The sequence below is a fragment of the Lathamus discolor genome, chromosome 6 (genome assembly GCF_037157495.1).
Source record: "Lathamus discolor isolate bLatDis1 chromosome 6, bLatDis1.hap1, whole genome shotgun sequence".
NCBI lineage: Eukaryota > Metazoa > Chordata > Aves > Psittaciformes > Psittacidae > Lathamus > Lathamus discolor.
Window position 1 is genome coordinate 28738356 of NC_088889.1, and position 16287 is coordinate 28754642.

General features: G+C 39.4%; 1 protein-coding gene across 7 annotated transcripts in view; it reads right to left on the reverse strand.

Moving 5' to 3' along the window:
- The window catches only part of TUNAR (TCL1 upstream neural differentiation-associated RNA), a 185192-nt gene that overhangs the window by 26682 nt on the left and 142223 nt on the right, over positions 1–16287 (reverse strand). For 6 of the 7 annotated variants that reach the window (XM_065684861.1, XM_065684859.1, XM_065684860.1 and 3 more), the window contains one exon: positions 3287–3582. The exons of the other annotated variant lie outside the window; for it this stretch is intronic. In XM_065684861.1, the coding sequence (XP_065540933.1) occupies positions 3287–3325 (39 nt within the window). In that variant the 5' untranslated portion in view covers positions 3326–3582. The remainder of the gene's footprint in view (positions 1–3286; positions 3583–16287) is intronic. 7 annotated transcript variants of the gene reach the window in all.

The window sequence follows — 16287 nt, forward strand, 5'->3', positions numbered from 1 at the left end:
AGAAAATTAGATGATTTTATGCTTCCTATTTCAATATATATCTATATTCTGAAGGAAGCTTACTATAATTATGACTTCATACTGTGTTTCTAAACCCTAAAATTAAAAGTGTTCCTGGATCAAGCAAAGAGCTAAACAGCATGTATTAACTATAAAATGAATATCTAATATAGTAGAAAGCTTGGTAAGTATCCCTGAACATTATAATAGTGAGTACTTTTAAAACTTGATAGTTTAAAGGAACTATTTATGTTTTTTTAGTTGCCAGAAGAATTGAAAATACCTAGTAGCAATGCTAATACTGTCACAAAAATAAATAAGGCAATGAATGATTCCAATAAGACTACTCTTCTTGGATTTGGAGACCATTAATAAAAGTAAACTTCTGCATACTCTGATAATTCTTCACTAACAGTGTATCTGTACAGTTGCATGATCTTTAAGAATGTAATTAACCAATTTTTCTTGTCCTAATTACAAGGCAAAAGGATTCACATGGGTAAAGAAAAACTGATTTTGTTTAGAAGGAAAACACAAATTATGCCTGAAGCCTAATAAATCTAATAAAAATCAAAGAGTTTGATCTTATAAAACCTTTCATAATTTATCCACATGAGTAGTTTTTACTCATTGTGGTGGTTTTGACTTCTCCTGTCCTACGTGACCAAGAGATGAAGTGGAAGTCATGGACTAAATTAACTCAAGGGACATTCTGTGGACATTTTTGGACATTTTAAGGACTTTTTACAAGGGTGGTCCATAGACTAAGGGAATGATACCTGTGTATTATATAAAAGGATGGGCTAAAGAGAATGTGCTGGATAGTGTGAGACCTAAACATGACATAAATGGCATGAAATAAGGGGAGGAGAATGTGCTGGGTTTGGCTAGGTTAGAGTTAATTTTCTTCATTGTAGCTGGTAAGAGCTATGTTTTGCATTTGTGTTGAAAACAGTGTTGATAATGCAGAGACCTTTTCCTTTCTGCACAGCAGTGCTTACAGAGTCAAGACCTTTTCTCCCTCTCACAGCACCCCACTAGCGTGCAGGCTGGAAGTGCACAAGAAGTTAGGAGGGTACACAGCTGGGATAGCTGACCCAGACTGACCCAAGGGATATTCCATGCCACATAAAGTCATACTCAGCATGAAAAACTGGAGGAAGAAGAAGGAAGGGGTGAATGGTCAGAGTGATGGCATTTCTCTTCCCAAGTAACCGTTATGCATGATGGAGTCATGCTTTCCTGGGGATGACTAAACATCTGCCTCCCCATGGGAAGTAAATGAATTCCTTGTTCTGCTTTGCTTGCACACACAGCTCTTGCTTTACCTATTAAACTGTCTTTATCTCAACCCAGGAGTTTTCTCACTTTTACTCTTCTGATTCTCTCCTCGCTCCCTCAGCAAATGGCTATGTGGGGCTTAGTTGCTGGCTAGCATTAAACCATGAAACTTGTACAAGTCCCATTGGAATAGAACTGCTGATGTAAGGAGAGATTTCAACTGGGAAACTTGAACTTAAGGTGCAGTACTTGTTCAAATAAAGAGCTGAGGGGACTACTTTGATAACCTTTATGGGTTTTGTTGTCCTTTGTCAGTTTTGCTTACTGGTTTTTATATTAGCTACATTTTTAGGTGGTAAAACACACAAAAAATTCTACCTCAGTGCACATGAATGGATACTTTGAACTCCTGAAATCGAGGGTGTTTCCTCTGAACCCTATGGAAAAACTGTCACTATACAGGAATGTGCTTGTATTGTCTCTTCTTTCCAGCAGTGATCTGAAAAGGCTGTATTACTATTCTTTCTCTAAAAACTCTCTTACGGAGTCCATCATGCAAGGAGGAGATGTATTGGGTACTACCACAAAATTCCATTATTTGGATAGAATTTAAGCTCTGATGCTGAGTCCTGGTATGGCCTGGCCTGGCCTTTTTGCTTTGGCTTTCTGCTTCCCTCTCCCCCTCAAAACCTGCTGCCAGGAACTCATAACCTCCAAACCCAGCAGGACAGCCAGTGACAACCATCACACAAACCCGCTCCTAGTCTGTTTCTAACACCAAAAGCAGCGTGATTTGCGAGGGATTGCCCTCAGAGTGGGGGCAGGCCCTTACCAGAGTTTGCTTCTGAAGGAGCACTCAACTTTCCCTCTTCTACACTCAGTGAACAACCATAATGTATGAGAAATACATACATTTCACATCACCATTCTGTCATCTTTTAGTTGTACCCTAATTACTGAAACAGAGATCCAAGAAAACCAGGCTTTCTGGAAAACTAATCTGCTCTCCTGTCTCAGAACACTCACTATATAATTCCTAATCTGCTTGGCAATTTGCTGATAATGACCCAAAATTTTGGTAATTTGGATAGTTACTTAATAACATCACCTTGTATTCCCCTAGCAGCTTTCATCCAGGAAGATGTAAGTACACTACAGCTGTTAATGAAAAATATCTCGTAACATCCACTAAAGCCATTTATAATGATTATCAACACCCTGCTAATACATGACAAAAATTATTTGGTATGAGGACATCTCATACTAGGTTTGCTTATTTTATTACTTGGGTCATCAAGAGCAACATTATCATAATTCACTGTGGTCATTTTTTGGCTTTCTGACGTGAAGAAGGATCTGCCTCACACTGTATCTAAAACACAGCATCCAAATCTGCATTTGATAGTTATTTCCCATGGGAAACAAAATAAAGTAAATATTTTGTACCTGCAGATCTTGCAGACATACTAATCTCTCCTGCAGCTTTTATCTACTCAGATAATACTTATTCAGAACTATTCTTACATTGGCACTGGATTTCTTTTACCTTCTATTTTTGCCTTCTAGCGGTCAGTACATGACTGAGGTGCAGAGACCCCAGAGAGACAAACAGAAGAAGAGGAGGCAGGAGGAGGGAAATGGAGGGAGGAAAAAAAAAGAGAGAAAAGGCAAAGCAAATTCTTAAGCATCCTTTTTAGCATGCAAATATGTACAATACAACTACTAATGTTCCAGTCCAAGTGCAAATGACAGCACAGGTGTGCACAAACATATATAAACACACACACTGTCACACAGCAAGGAAGAAAGACAGAAATGATCTTGCAATGCTGCTGCAGTAATCAGGATACTTGCTCCTGGAACCGACCATACAAACAAAAATTCTTTTGTTAACTTTCCATATTTATTTTATTTTTAATATTCATTTGATTATTGCTTTTATTTTTACCTATCACTGTAACAGAAATATGGTTGTTATTATTAAAAGGAAGGAAAAAGGCCTTACCATGTAGTGCATCAGGAAGAGATGAGAAGCACAGAGCATGCTGCAGAGATTAAGCTCAGCATGGTATTCAGAAATCCTCTGGAATTGAAGAAAATTGTCCAACCCATTCTTCCTAACAAAGCAGACAAGTTTTTTCTGGGCTTGAATTTTTCACCAGAAGTCAGATCCTTACAGTGCATTATATTTTTCTTCTTCAGAAGGTATATTTCCTCCAGTTAAGTCTCAGCTCCACAATGCCATTTCCAATTAGCTCTAAGAAGTTCTTCATTCCCAGATTCGTGGTGTCATCAGAAGGACTCCAAAGAAAATCAAAGAAAGAAAAGAAGAAAATAATACCTTACCGAAGCCCTGAAGTTACTATGCAGAAAAGAAGAAAACAAAACAATAACCCCTCATTTATTCTATTGTCTATGCGTTCAACAATAATCAGTACTACCTCTTTGGTCTCATATATGCAGTGCTAATTACTTGTAATAAAAGAAGAAGCAAAAACTTTCCCAATTCGTACAGGATGCATTTTCATTACTGCTGCTCAGCTGTGCAGTGCCAAGGAACCCTTCTTATCCTGAGGAATCTTTAAAACAATCCGACAAAAACATCAGCTCTTTCCCTTCCCAAAGAACATGAATATTAGAATTTCTAGAAAAGTGTTGAAGAAAGGCTGACAAATAACCCCAAAACACAAATTAGATCTAAACCCAAAATTCTGAAAGCAGGGAAGTTCTTGACCAAGAAGATACTTTGCCTGAAGAATTTGGGGACACGCACACTAAGTCATCGTAGGGAAGAAAAGGATAAAGAACGGTGGCTAATAATGAGTTTGGAGAGGATGGGGTGGGACCAAATGGGTGACAGGAGGGAGTGGGATCCTGAGTCACCCTCAGCCTCCTGCCTTCTCACTGACAGCAGCTTGGGCTTCCCCTGCACTTTCTGCAAAGCATATTAATTGATTCTGGTTGCTGAGCAACTAACTCTGGGGAGCCACATCTACGAGGGCTCCAGCATAGCATCAGCAACAGCATCAGAGAGAGGGGATGGTCTCTCCTACCACCCTCTTCCTTTCAGGGCTCCCTCACCCCCCGCAGGATGCCCTCAGCTGCCCTGCAGGGAAGCTTTGCAAGGAAAAGGGAAAAGCCCCCATTAATGCAGCAGGGAGAGGATGTGGCTTACTGCCCCCACCCTGTGCAGCACTGGGAGAACTCAGGCGAGCACCTCTGCAGCCCCAAAGGGCATCAGTCCCGCAGCTGCCCTGCAGGGGGTACTTAGGCCAGGGGGGCATAGGAAACACCCCAGCCATGGTGAGAGGCAAGTGAACAAGGGTGATGTAGTTTCCTTCTGAAAAGTGAAGCTAAGTTAACCCTCTGGGTTCTCCAGGCGCAATGCAAAGATGCCATCAAAATAACAAGGAACTCTCATGGCTATGTCAACTCATGGGTTCAAAGTGATTTTCCAGTTGAAGCTGCAGCCACTTAAGCTCTGTCCCTGCAATAACAAGGCAAATTTACTACTTAGTTCTGACCTCTTTTTCATGTTGCCCATCAGACAGAGCAGACAATTCTCTGGCTGTAAGGGTACAGCAGTAAGCCAGAGCCACCATCCAGAGGAATGGCCTGGATGTCTTTGCCAGATACTGCAAAATGGAGCTCTGACATAACCTTGTCATTGTTTTAACCGATGTTGTGTTTAAGTTCCTTATAGGAGAGAAGCAGCAATGAGGCCATGTAGCCTGCAGCTAGCCCAGAGGGGCTCCTCCTAGAGTGCCTCAACTGATGGCTGCATAGGGAACTTCTGCAAGGTTGCCAAGCAGATGGACCCTGAACAGGACCTGACCACTGCAGTCTGTGGCAGGTCTTCCAACGACTTCTCTGGCATTAAAGCCTGAAAAGAATCTCAGACCACCACAGTGTCTGAAACAAGACATTTTTCTTGTGCTCTTGTTTTGGATAAATCCTCAGTCAGATTATGGCATTTGTTCAGCACTGACTAAGCTGTCTTTCCATTGCACAGGTAAGGCGTAAAAAATGAAAAGACCTCAGGATTTCTCTCCCTGTGTCCTGGCGGTAAGTGCAATATCAGGTCTTGGCCAAGCTGCTCACGCATGATTACCGTCAAAGGCATGAGACAGATCAGCTCTTTATTCTGTTGTAGTGATAGGACAAGTTAAAGGGCGAGGCCCTGAGGACTGCCTTTGCTTGCAGTCACATGAACAGAATTATCTCATTCTGCCCTTGAAAGATTCCAACCTATAGCCTGTGTGCACTATCTAAACAGCAAACACCAGGTCTCTGTGAAAAGGGGACAGGTTATCTTCAGCAAAAGATTAATTTTTTTCTGACAGTACCTTATCCCCACTACACTCTGCTTTCATGCTTTACCAAGAAAGATCTGCCATTTAGCCTCATTTTCTTAGCAATGCCAGATGCTTCACATATATTCAAAGCTCAGGAAAGACCATTAGATGAGGTTAGCAGAGCTACTAGATGAAACAGATTGCAGAACCTATTCAGTTCATCCAATATGTCTATTGGTAAGAGCACATACTGGGTATTCCTGATCCCCAAAGTACAGCATACAGAGTCAGATGGGAACTTTGGTATTGACTTAGTAAATGAAAGTCATTTAACCTCCTACCAACAGCAGAATACAGCAGGGTATGTCTAAGGAAGAGGTGGTGTAATTCACCCGCTCCATGAAAATGTGGCTCCGAAGGTGGTCTAACATACTAAATGCAGTAAACTCACACATAATAAACATACTGTTCTTGATTTATATGGTCACCGATTTATGTCATTAATCTGGTATCACTGATCCTCCCTTTATCTCTTCTTCTGACTCTTTGGACATTTCTTTTGCCTATCTCTCACAGTACCTCACCTTTGTTCCTGGATAGGAATAAATCCAACAGTGTTTCCTCTAGCAGCTGCTGATGTAAACACTGTATTTTGTTGCATGTCACTGCTCATATGTGACATTGCTTCCTTTAGCCCACAAGTTTACAATAAAATACTGAAGAATGACAAAAAGCAGGGCTGAAAGGGAGCCAACCAACCTCTATCTCACAGCAGGATCAATCACACAAATGTTAGTTCTGGGAAATGGCTTTCTAACCAGTGCTTACAAGCCTCCTTTCTGGAGACTTCATGCTTTTAAAAGGCAATTTATTCCAAAGTCTCACTACTGTAACTACAAGAAGGGTATTTCTAAGCTCCACTGCTGCAATGTTAAACACACTATTTCTTGTCCTATTCACAACAATAAAGTTCCTCCATTCCTCAGTGCAACTACCTTTCATGTATACAAAATTCATTAGATCTGTTCTTATTCTTGTCCTTTTCTAGATTACTCTTCTGTCACTTTTTAGGGAGTGGTTTATCACACATTGACCTCTGGATCATGAGAGTACAGAAAACTAAGTGTGAAATTACATGTGCATAGGAATGCACATTAATGCATGCAAAAGTAAAAGGTACTAAAGAGACAGTGTCTGTCTTAGGAAGTGAGTCACCTATACACAGGAATAGAAAAACAAGGGGTACTGCTTCAACTAAGTGTGGTAATAAGGTTAAATAGTGTTTCATCATCCTTTTTTCTTAGACTACTTTTTCCTTGGAATTTGTATCATCATTTTGGAAAGACTAAACAGAAAATGGAAGCTAGCACAAGCTTTCAGGTATATAATACATGAAAAATATAGAAATAGAGAAAAAATTGGGGGGATAAGGAGGAGTAAGTGCTTGGGAGTGATGAAATCCTGGAAAATCTATGAGCATTTAGACTAAGGGAACAAAGGGGTGGAGAGATTTCCCAAATTCTTATGAAGACATTAAATGTGTATGAACATATTTCATCAGACATTTCACCATTTCACTTCACATAGTAAAGAAAGATTTGTTTCAACATGATAAGCTGTAATTGTTTTATCTTTTCCACTGTAACCCTTTACATTCATGCCAGTGCCCATTTTAATCCTCAACAGTACAAACTTTAATAAGTCTGCCAACAAATTAATAATAATGTATCTTATTTTGTACTTTATTTTTACAAGGTGGAATGCCAAACACAGTGTTGAAGCTCTCTGTATTGGAGCAAATATCATAAAAAGTGCTAAGGAAGTGCAGTTGAAGGGCAAGGCAATAAAACAAAGCAACTATAGAAAGGAAACAAGTCAAAAACTGGTGATTTCAAAATGAAAGCGAGCTAGCTTGTAGGAAGGAGCCATCAGATTATTAAAAGAAATTGTAGGAGAAATTGGTTTTGAGATGTCAACATTTGTGCAATTTTTTATTTTTTATTTTTGGAAAATGCAATGCTGCTTAGAGATAAAATTCTGTCTCACAGAAAGCAAGTACAGTATCTCTCTTACTTACACAAGGCTTGAATTTAATCCCATATAAATGCTTTCTATTATGCATTGAAAAGGCTGACTAATACATGTGTTCTCTTCCTATTCCATTTTCTATTTATTTTTTCTCTTCCCACCTTCTATCCTTTCAATAGCAGCATTATCCTCTTTGAGGAAATGAGTGTCCTGTGAGCCTAAGTGCCAGAGGAAGCTAGGACCCAGTCAGCCCTCATTCACCAGGGGAATGGTACAACTGGTGTCCCTCCAAAACTACATCAGTTACTGCAGATGAAGCAGACCATCAACAACCCTCCATGTTCAAGTCCTGTAGCCAGATAAGGCCCATACTGCAAGACCTTGGGCATCAACATAATGGAGAGGTGCAGCAAGCTATGGCAACTGGCTGGGAGAAGCGCAGCTTCAGATCTTAGATTGGCTCCTCCATGTTGCTGAGACCTGGCAAGAGACAGCCCCCGGGGAGATGAATGGGAAGAAAAAAAGCTTCTTCCATCAGTATGTTCTAGTGTAGGAAAGGACCAAGTGGAAGGATGACATTTGAAGAAGGCAAGTGAGGGCTGCAGCAAGCGCAAAGTGGTGGTACAGGCTAGGGAAATGGTGCCTTCCTCTGGCTGGGTGTGAATGCCTGCGCTTCAGGGAGGGAGGGCAGTGGGGTGGTGTTGGTTCCTTACTGTTCTGGGCAACTGTCCCCTAGCCTGAAGCAGAGCAGAAGCCACTGGAGACTTGGAAGATGTGGTCACAGGCTGTCAGGCTTCAAGTTGAAGCAGAAAAATCTCCCAGGAATCTCCCTGCAAGTGTCAGAAGCAGAGAAAATGGGAGGTGGAAGTAGAGGTGTACCAGCATTGCTCCTTGGGTGCTCAGACAGCCTCAGCACCCACTTTGGTCAGGAGGTGCTTTCCCACAGGGCAGTGCAGGGCACCCATGCAGGCTCTGAACTGAGTGACAAGGGAAACCTCCTCCCTAGTTCACCCAGTTGACTCCTACAGTATTGCCTGGCTGCTAGAATCAAATGAAATTACTTGTTTACCAAAATATTTGCATTCATTGTAACCACAGTTAAATACTTGATAGAGAACATCACTTTATTCCTTGCAAGATGTACCTTTTCTGGTAGCTGCCCTCTGAGAACTGAATTAGATTTTTCAAAGCAGCATTGTATGCAAAAGGTACAGTAATTTTAAAATAAATGCAAAGATATGCACAGGCTGTGCAAAAATATTTCAAGTATTAAACAGAAGGTATAACTTAATTATTAACCAAATTTTAATTAAAAACCTGTGAAAATAATTTTCAAATAAAGACATGGAACTGTTGGAACAAGTCCAGAGGAGGGCCACGAGGATGATCAGGGGACTGGAGCACCTCCCGTATGAAGATAGGCTGAGAAAGCTGGGGCTGTTCAGCTTGGAGAAGAGAAGGCTGTGTGGAGACCTCATCGCAGCCTTCCAGTATTTGAAGGGGGCCTATAGGGATGCTGGGGAGGGACTCTTCATTAGGAACTGTAGTGACAGGACAAGGGTTAATGGGTTAAAACTTAAACAGGGGAAGTTTAGATTGGATATAAGGAGGAAATTCTTTCCTGTTAGGGTGGTGAGGCACTGGAATGGGTTGCCCAGGGAGGTTGTGAATGCTCCATCCCTGGCAGTGTTCAAGGCCAGGTTGGACGAAGCCTTGGGTGAGGTGGTTTAGTGTGAGGTGTCCCTGCCCATGGCAGGACGGGTTGGAACTAGATGGTCTTAAGGTCCTTTCCTACCCTAACTATTCTATAATTCTATGATTCTATGATTCTAAGTTTTCTGGATATGTTTCTCTTTTTGACCTTTCAATACCTTGTGTCTCAATTACTATTCAGACAATTGCAGCACAAACAACTGAATTGATTTTTTGCCTTTTTAGTTGAAATGCCATAATACATGCATGAGAGCCTGAGTTTCAGTGAGTGCATTTCCAGATCATCACCAGCAATTAATTGGAAAATCTAACTGTAAGAAACAAATTTTCATTGAAAAAAAAATCCAAAAGCATGACAGAGAATGTACACATAATTCCATCTACATGCAGCATACTTAGAATCCCTACAGACTGTTTCTAATATACTTTAATAAAACATTACTGTAATAATTATTTTCAATATTCTATGTGGCAACTGGTCTCAGTCTTTTCTAGTTTCCATCAGTGCAAATCAGACTAGGGTATCATCCTTGCCTGAAACTTGCTATGGTAAGCAAAAAATATAATCAGTTGTAAGTAAAAACAGCAAAATGCAAGATATTTCAAATTTGTTGTTCTCTTTCTTTTTCCATAAATGCTGCTTTACTACAACTTAACTGCTAACTAAAGAATAATAAAAGATTACAGCTTGTGGTTACTAATTTTTGGGCTTGTTGATACTTTCCCAAGTTAGTCTGAAATAAATTTTAATGTATCTAATTTGAATTTTATTTATTTTAAAATAAACCTCCTACAATGACCTATTGGAATGAAATTGTCCCTAATTTACACCAGTGTAGCTAGTAACAGTACATACGCAGTAATAACTGTCCATTGCTGAGTTAGCTTCAGTTTAAATTTGCTGTGTACTGGTAATGTAACACTGCTTCCCTTACATCACCCTAATACTAAAAATAGCATTTCAATATAGCTGAATAAAATATGTGACTACTTAGCTAGTAGCACAGCTATATTCACTGCAGAAAATACATAACACTATTTTTTCTTCAGAAAAAGAAAACCTGGTTTAAAAATAACTTCTTTGCACACAATGGAACATAAATTCATAATCTCATTTTAAAAAGGGACATCTTGATTTAAAATGGTGTTTTGTATAAGCAAGATGCAGTGGCATTTGTGGGTTTTTTGGGTCATGAATACTGAACACGAGTTACGCACCAAAACAAGTGGTCTGATCCTACTCCTCTGGGAGCAAAATGCTCCCCAGTTTCTATGGGAAAAGGACTGGCCTCTGAGGAAGCTATTACAGCCTCAAACAGAAACTGCTTAGCCTGTTGCACCAAATAGTCAGACTTGCACCTCTAATGCTGCTTTAATAGACTAGTTCCATGTACAGATTAAAGAGGTACTATTTTCTGAGATGTGGTGATGTTTGCAGTGTCCAAGTTCAAACTGGACTTGCATTAGAAAAAGAGGAATCTTGCTGTAGAGCCATGTAGTAAAACAGGACATGCAATGCATGAATTCATCAAATCCCAAGAGTGATCATCTGTCTGAAATCCTTTTCTAGATAAGTGTGTTCACACATTGTAAAAAAAACAAACCACCTCTTAAGCAGCAACAGTTATTACTGCGGAATAAATATTCACATTATTTCTCAATAAGCAGTATACCCACCAGGCAAAAAAATAATAGCATGCTAATGAAATAGCATGCTAATGACAGATTAGACAGGCTTGGCTAAACTAGTCCTACTACAGTTTTGTTAAACTCTTGGGTGTGTATTACATGACATTACTATTTAATACTACAGAATAAAAACTTTTCTCTTCCTTATTTTTTTTATTTTAATTTTTTTTTTAATTTTTATTTTCTTTAATAGAAGTGGTGAAGATTTCCTTCCTGGGTTAACTTCCAAGCCCTAAGGAAAGTAAAATAACCTGAATATTTATATGATCCACAGCTAGAGATAGCATGAATACTGCACGACAGCAAAGTACCCAAGACATTATTAAATACTCTAAAATGCGAACTGTAAATGTTGGGTTAATACTGCACTTTGAAGAATTTGACAGAAGCCACGTTTAAGTAACTGTTGGCATTTCTATTCTTAATACTGTCATTCTCCAGAATCACAGTATTTTGCCCGGTCAAGCCTTTCAATACATGCCTGTTTATTCTTTGTTTCATAAAAGACTTGTCAGCCAGTTTGGTTTGGTTTTCTGTTTGCCACTAGCAGAGATATCTTTGTAAGCAGCTTTCTGGTGAAAGTCACTGGGAACAACTCAGCAAGTCCCTGAAGTTCGACAGAGAATGCTCTGTAGCTGGGGGTAAAGCAAACTACTCTCTCAGGCTCTTTTAAATCCTTTGTAAGTAATTACTCCTTCCCATTAATTAATAATTTGAAAACTTTACAGATGAATAAAGCACAGGTATTCGGAAGAATTCTTCAGAGCCAAATGGTAAAAGCAAAATACACAAATATAAATCCACAAAGTACTCTGAGTTATCCCTTTTAAAAACAAACATTCCGCCCTCCCTAAAAAAACAAAACTAAAACCACAAACAACAAAAAAACCTCAAACCATCCTAAACATGACATATCTATTTCTTAAATGTTCAATTTGTTTCAGGCTTTTCCTTGGTGCTGGTCTCTGTTTAATTAATCAATTGTACTATTTGCACATCTTTAATGCTCTGTTTTAATGTCTCACTCCCTTTTGTGGATTGATCTGCTGTGAGATTTTAATGAGAGTCATTTCTCATGTTTTTATGCAGAATTAATATATGGAGGAGAATGTGATAATAACTCAGTCTTCTGTTAATTACACATCTAATTATTCTTAGAAGTTTATTTCTAATTGTGTCTGCCAGCAGGCTTTCCTTCAATTACCAGAGCCAGATTGGGAATGGAGCTTAAATTAATTGCTTTCTGTAAACAATCATATTTTAAACCAAAAAATATGTATTAATATTTTTTACTCAAAATACTCTCTTCTCTGATAGTCGTTCTTGTAGACAAAAATCTGTGAGAACTACGTAAAATGTTTGCCCTTCGATAATAATACATAAGAAAGCAAATGTTCCCAGAGGACAAAAAAAAACTTCATTAAGGCAAAAACTATTTCTGGTCAAAGGGTCCTTTTTTTTCCTAAATGGTAATCAGGTCCTTTAGGTTAAAAGTGTTTAAATAGGAAGCCTTACCTCTAGAGGCACAGCAGTGCCATTAGTCCAAGAGAATAAGTATTTTTTCAAGGGTTAAAGGGAAAGAAATATCTAGTTTTGATGCTGTTAGATCCCCATTTGCGAGCTAGGAAACCCCTTTTTTACCACAGTATTTCTACAGTGATGCAGGACTCATTTGAAATGTAAGCTGCCCAAAGATTTCAGTTCAGGAAATCATGTTTTCAGGGAAAACATGTTCAACAAAAATCATCTTTAGAAAATGCAATCCTATATATATTATTGCATTTATCATATGGAATAACATTGTTTTAACCAGGGTAATTGTTCCAGAAGTAATTGTAAGATGACAGAAAGAGGTTTAGACACAGATACTTAACTATGCACAGATGACAGATAAACACATCCTCTTCCAATAGCATATAAATATATACAATAGTTTCTTATATTCAGGATTAATTTGGAGTGTGATTCAGATCTTGACTATGGAATGAAATACTATTTCTTATAGGTAGTGGATTTGTAACCTGACAGACAGAAAATGACAATGTGCAATACTACGTTTAAAATTTTAGAAATACAGTTTGCTTTCATATCAAACTCATTTTCCTTCGACACCATTCCCCTGTGAGCCCCTTCTCCCTTACCAAAATGAATGCTGAAGAGAAACCCATGAGACTTACCTGTTTGCCTTACAGAAGACGAAGAAGTTTAAAGCATCAAAGTTCTTTTTGACAATCAGCCACTACCATTTAGCTTACAGTGAAATAATTACATTCTTCCATCTTTTAGCTTTCTCAGTAAGTGAAAGCTGGTGATGGATGCCAGCCGCCTTGTTAAAATATCACTGTAATCCGTTCAGGCTCTGGAGATTGCTTAGAAAACCAAGTCATAAACATGCCGTGTCTATAGTTCACAAGCAGCTCAGCATTTTCCAAGCATGTACACGTCTTCCTTTTCCAACACTGTACTTTACGGAGCACTCTACCTATCTTGACTTGAGTAGAAAGAACACAGTTGTGGAAAGTAAATTCTGTGTGAACAAAAGGGTTTTACATGCTTCAGCTTTCTCACATCAAATAGTTATGATTTAGGAAAGGAGACAGCCCTTAGATTTTTTTTGGTTGTTGCTCTTTCCTCTTAAAAAAAAAAACACAAAAAAAGGGGGGGGGGGGGGAGGGAAAAAAAAAAGCAGCTTCAAATAGAGAAGCAAGAAGCAAAGAAGAGGGTATAGCAGCCCAAGAAGCAGCAGGCAAGGACGGGCGTCTTGTGATTGCTTTGAGTTAATACTCCTTAGGGGGAGATGAAAAAAGCACAAATACAGCAAAATCTGTCTCACAGAGTAAAAATCTGTTGTATAAGCCAGTCTCTGGCAAACTAAAGCAGCATGTGCATTTACTCCATTAATTTCTACTGCGACAGAGTGCAAAAGAAATTAGAAGTTTCTGTTTATTAGAGGCAAACAGGTAGGAAGAGGAAAAGAAAATTCAGTATGTGTAAGTACTGTAATTGTTTCTGCTTCCCTGAGAAACTTATCAGATAGCTCCAAAATCTACCAGAGATGTGTACGTGAAAGCATTTATCAGCACCACAGAACATTTTATTATTACCAATACTGTCTGAAGCATATGTGGAGAACGAACATTTAATAACGCCATATCTCCTAGATACAAATAAATGCATTTGTGACTGCTTTTTCTATAGCCTAAACACACCAGGTCTTTGGACGTTCTGGAAAATGTGACTATGAAGGCTGTCACAAAAATCATAACTGATGAACACTTTGGAATAACTGTCACAATTACTGGCATCAAGCAATGGGAACTTCAGCCTAAAAACCCTAATTCAAATCCCACTGAGGCCCACAGAAATAGATTCTGAGAGGCTGTGGATGAGGACCCTTGCCAGCTGGCTCCTGTGTCCCTGGGCATCACTATACAGCTAGACCACAAAGTCACCAAAAACATCTTGGAAGAGGGAGCTGTTTGAAACCCTCCTGTGACCTGAAGATCTCCCGGATGTAACGGTGCCATGCTAGGTCTGAATTTGCTCAGATAACATATGCAGCACAAACACATGCCTGTTCCCTTCAGGGCCAAAAAGAAAACATTCCATTTATTTGTATGATGAGCCCAGTCACAGACCAAAACGCCACTGAGCCAAACACTATTCAAGCATTAAACAAAGAAACTCCACAGCTGCATGAATTTACAGTCCAGCTGTCACCTTTCATGCCTTCCACACACACTGTCTACCTGCAGTGGCACCAAATCTTGCAAAAAATGGAGTTTCTGAATTTAAGCTTTCTAATTATTAATGCTGCCATACTTTGCATTGTTTTTTCCCCTTAGAAGAGCTTAATCTAGCCCTTTGCAATCAGTGAAAATATCACATTTTGGGAAAAAAAAAAAAAAAGGAAAAGAAATCAACCCCTATTTCCATTACCCCAGATTTTACAAAGGCTGTGGTCAACGTGCATCCATGTGATATGCTGAAAATATGAAAAATGGAGATTAAAAAATGGCCATGTTTTCCATTCAAGCTCTGAGGAACTGCACATGCCAGATACAGCAAATCCCAAATCCTTGGCACAGAAGAAATCATTGATAGCTCAGGGCTTTGTTTGAAAATGCTGTAGCACTAAGTGTAGTTTGCATATTCCTTTCTTTGCCATATTCACAATTCTGTATTTTGCTGCAACCCATATCCTAAGCTTATATGTGCATGGAAAAACAGCTGCCCCTTGATAAAGCTTTGGTTGCTGATACTATAGAGGAAGCATTTGCTCATATGTCCCCATGCATTAGATATGTTGGCAACTCCCTTTCTATATATGATGCCAGGGTGGAAGGTAAATACTCTTTCTGGATCCTCAACAACCCTACTGCCCCTGGAAAAGACACAGATAGGAAGGGTAGGAACACCATTTTCTGAGCATCGCGGAGGAAATCTCGGCCCACCAAGTCCAGCAACTTTCAGTGACTTCTTGAGTTGTATCAACTCCACTCAGACCCTTCTAGATTCCCAAAAAAATTCCCTTCTCCCTTACAACTCTGCAATTTGGCTGGGTGTTTGCTCCTTTCAGGAGTCTTTCCACTAGCACAGGATTGCTCTACATCCAAGCCTCTGACAGAGCATCACATGCAGTACCCCTGCAATAAAAAAGCAGTAAAGCACCATCTATCACAGAATGTGTAAACAGCAACACTTCCGCACAAAAAGAAACCACCACTGCCACTGATGCAGCATATAGTGTTCTCTGCACACTAGCATATACTTTATACTGTGGTAGATTGGTACCACAGATGGAAAGTCACCCTCAGCAATGTCACTGCAACAAAGTCTCTGGTGTTATATGGCAGAAATTTCAATGCCCATCCTGCTCTCAACTCATATTTGACTTCTAAAACCGCTTATCATGTGTTAGGTCTTTTTAGCATGCCCAGGGTTCCTGTTTTGGGTTCCCAGGCTAGGAATGAGGTCTGATGTTGAATGGGCTTTTCAAAGGCTGGACCACTTTAACACTGGAGAGTAGGAGAAAAAAAAGATAGAAAGAGAGAGAGAACAAAATATCAGTAGCTTCTTTCAGAACAGAGGCCAGTGGCCATGACATTTGTCACTATCTTGTTAAACATGAAGAACTTCAATGTTTTGACCCTATAAAATGTATCTGCCTCTACAAATTATTTTGAAAGTCTGAATTACCCCTCTATCCATCAGGTCCAATAATTATTGTGTAAAAACGCTTGCTTTATGTTTTGTACAATATACTTCCCTCACTCAAAGG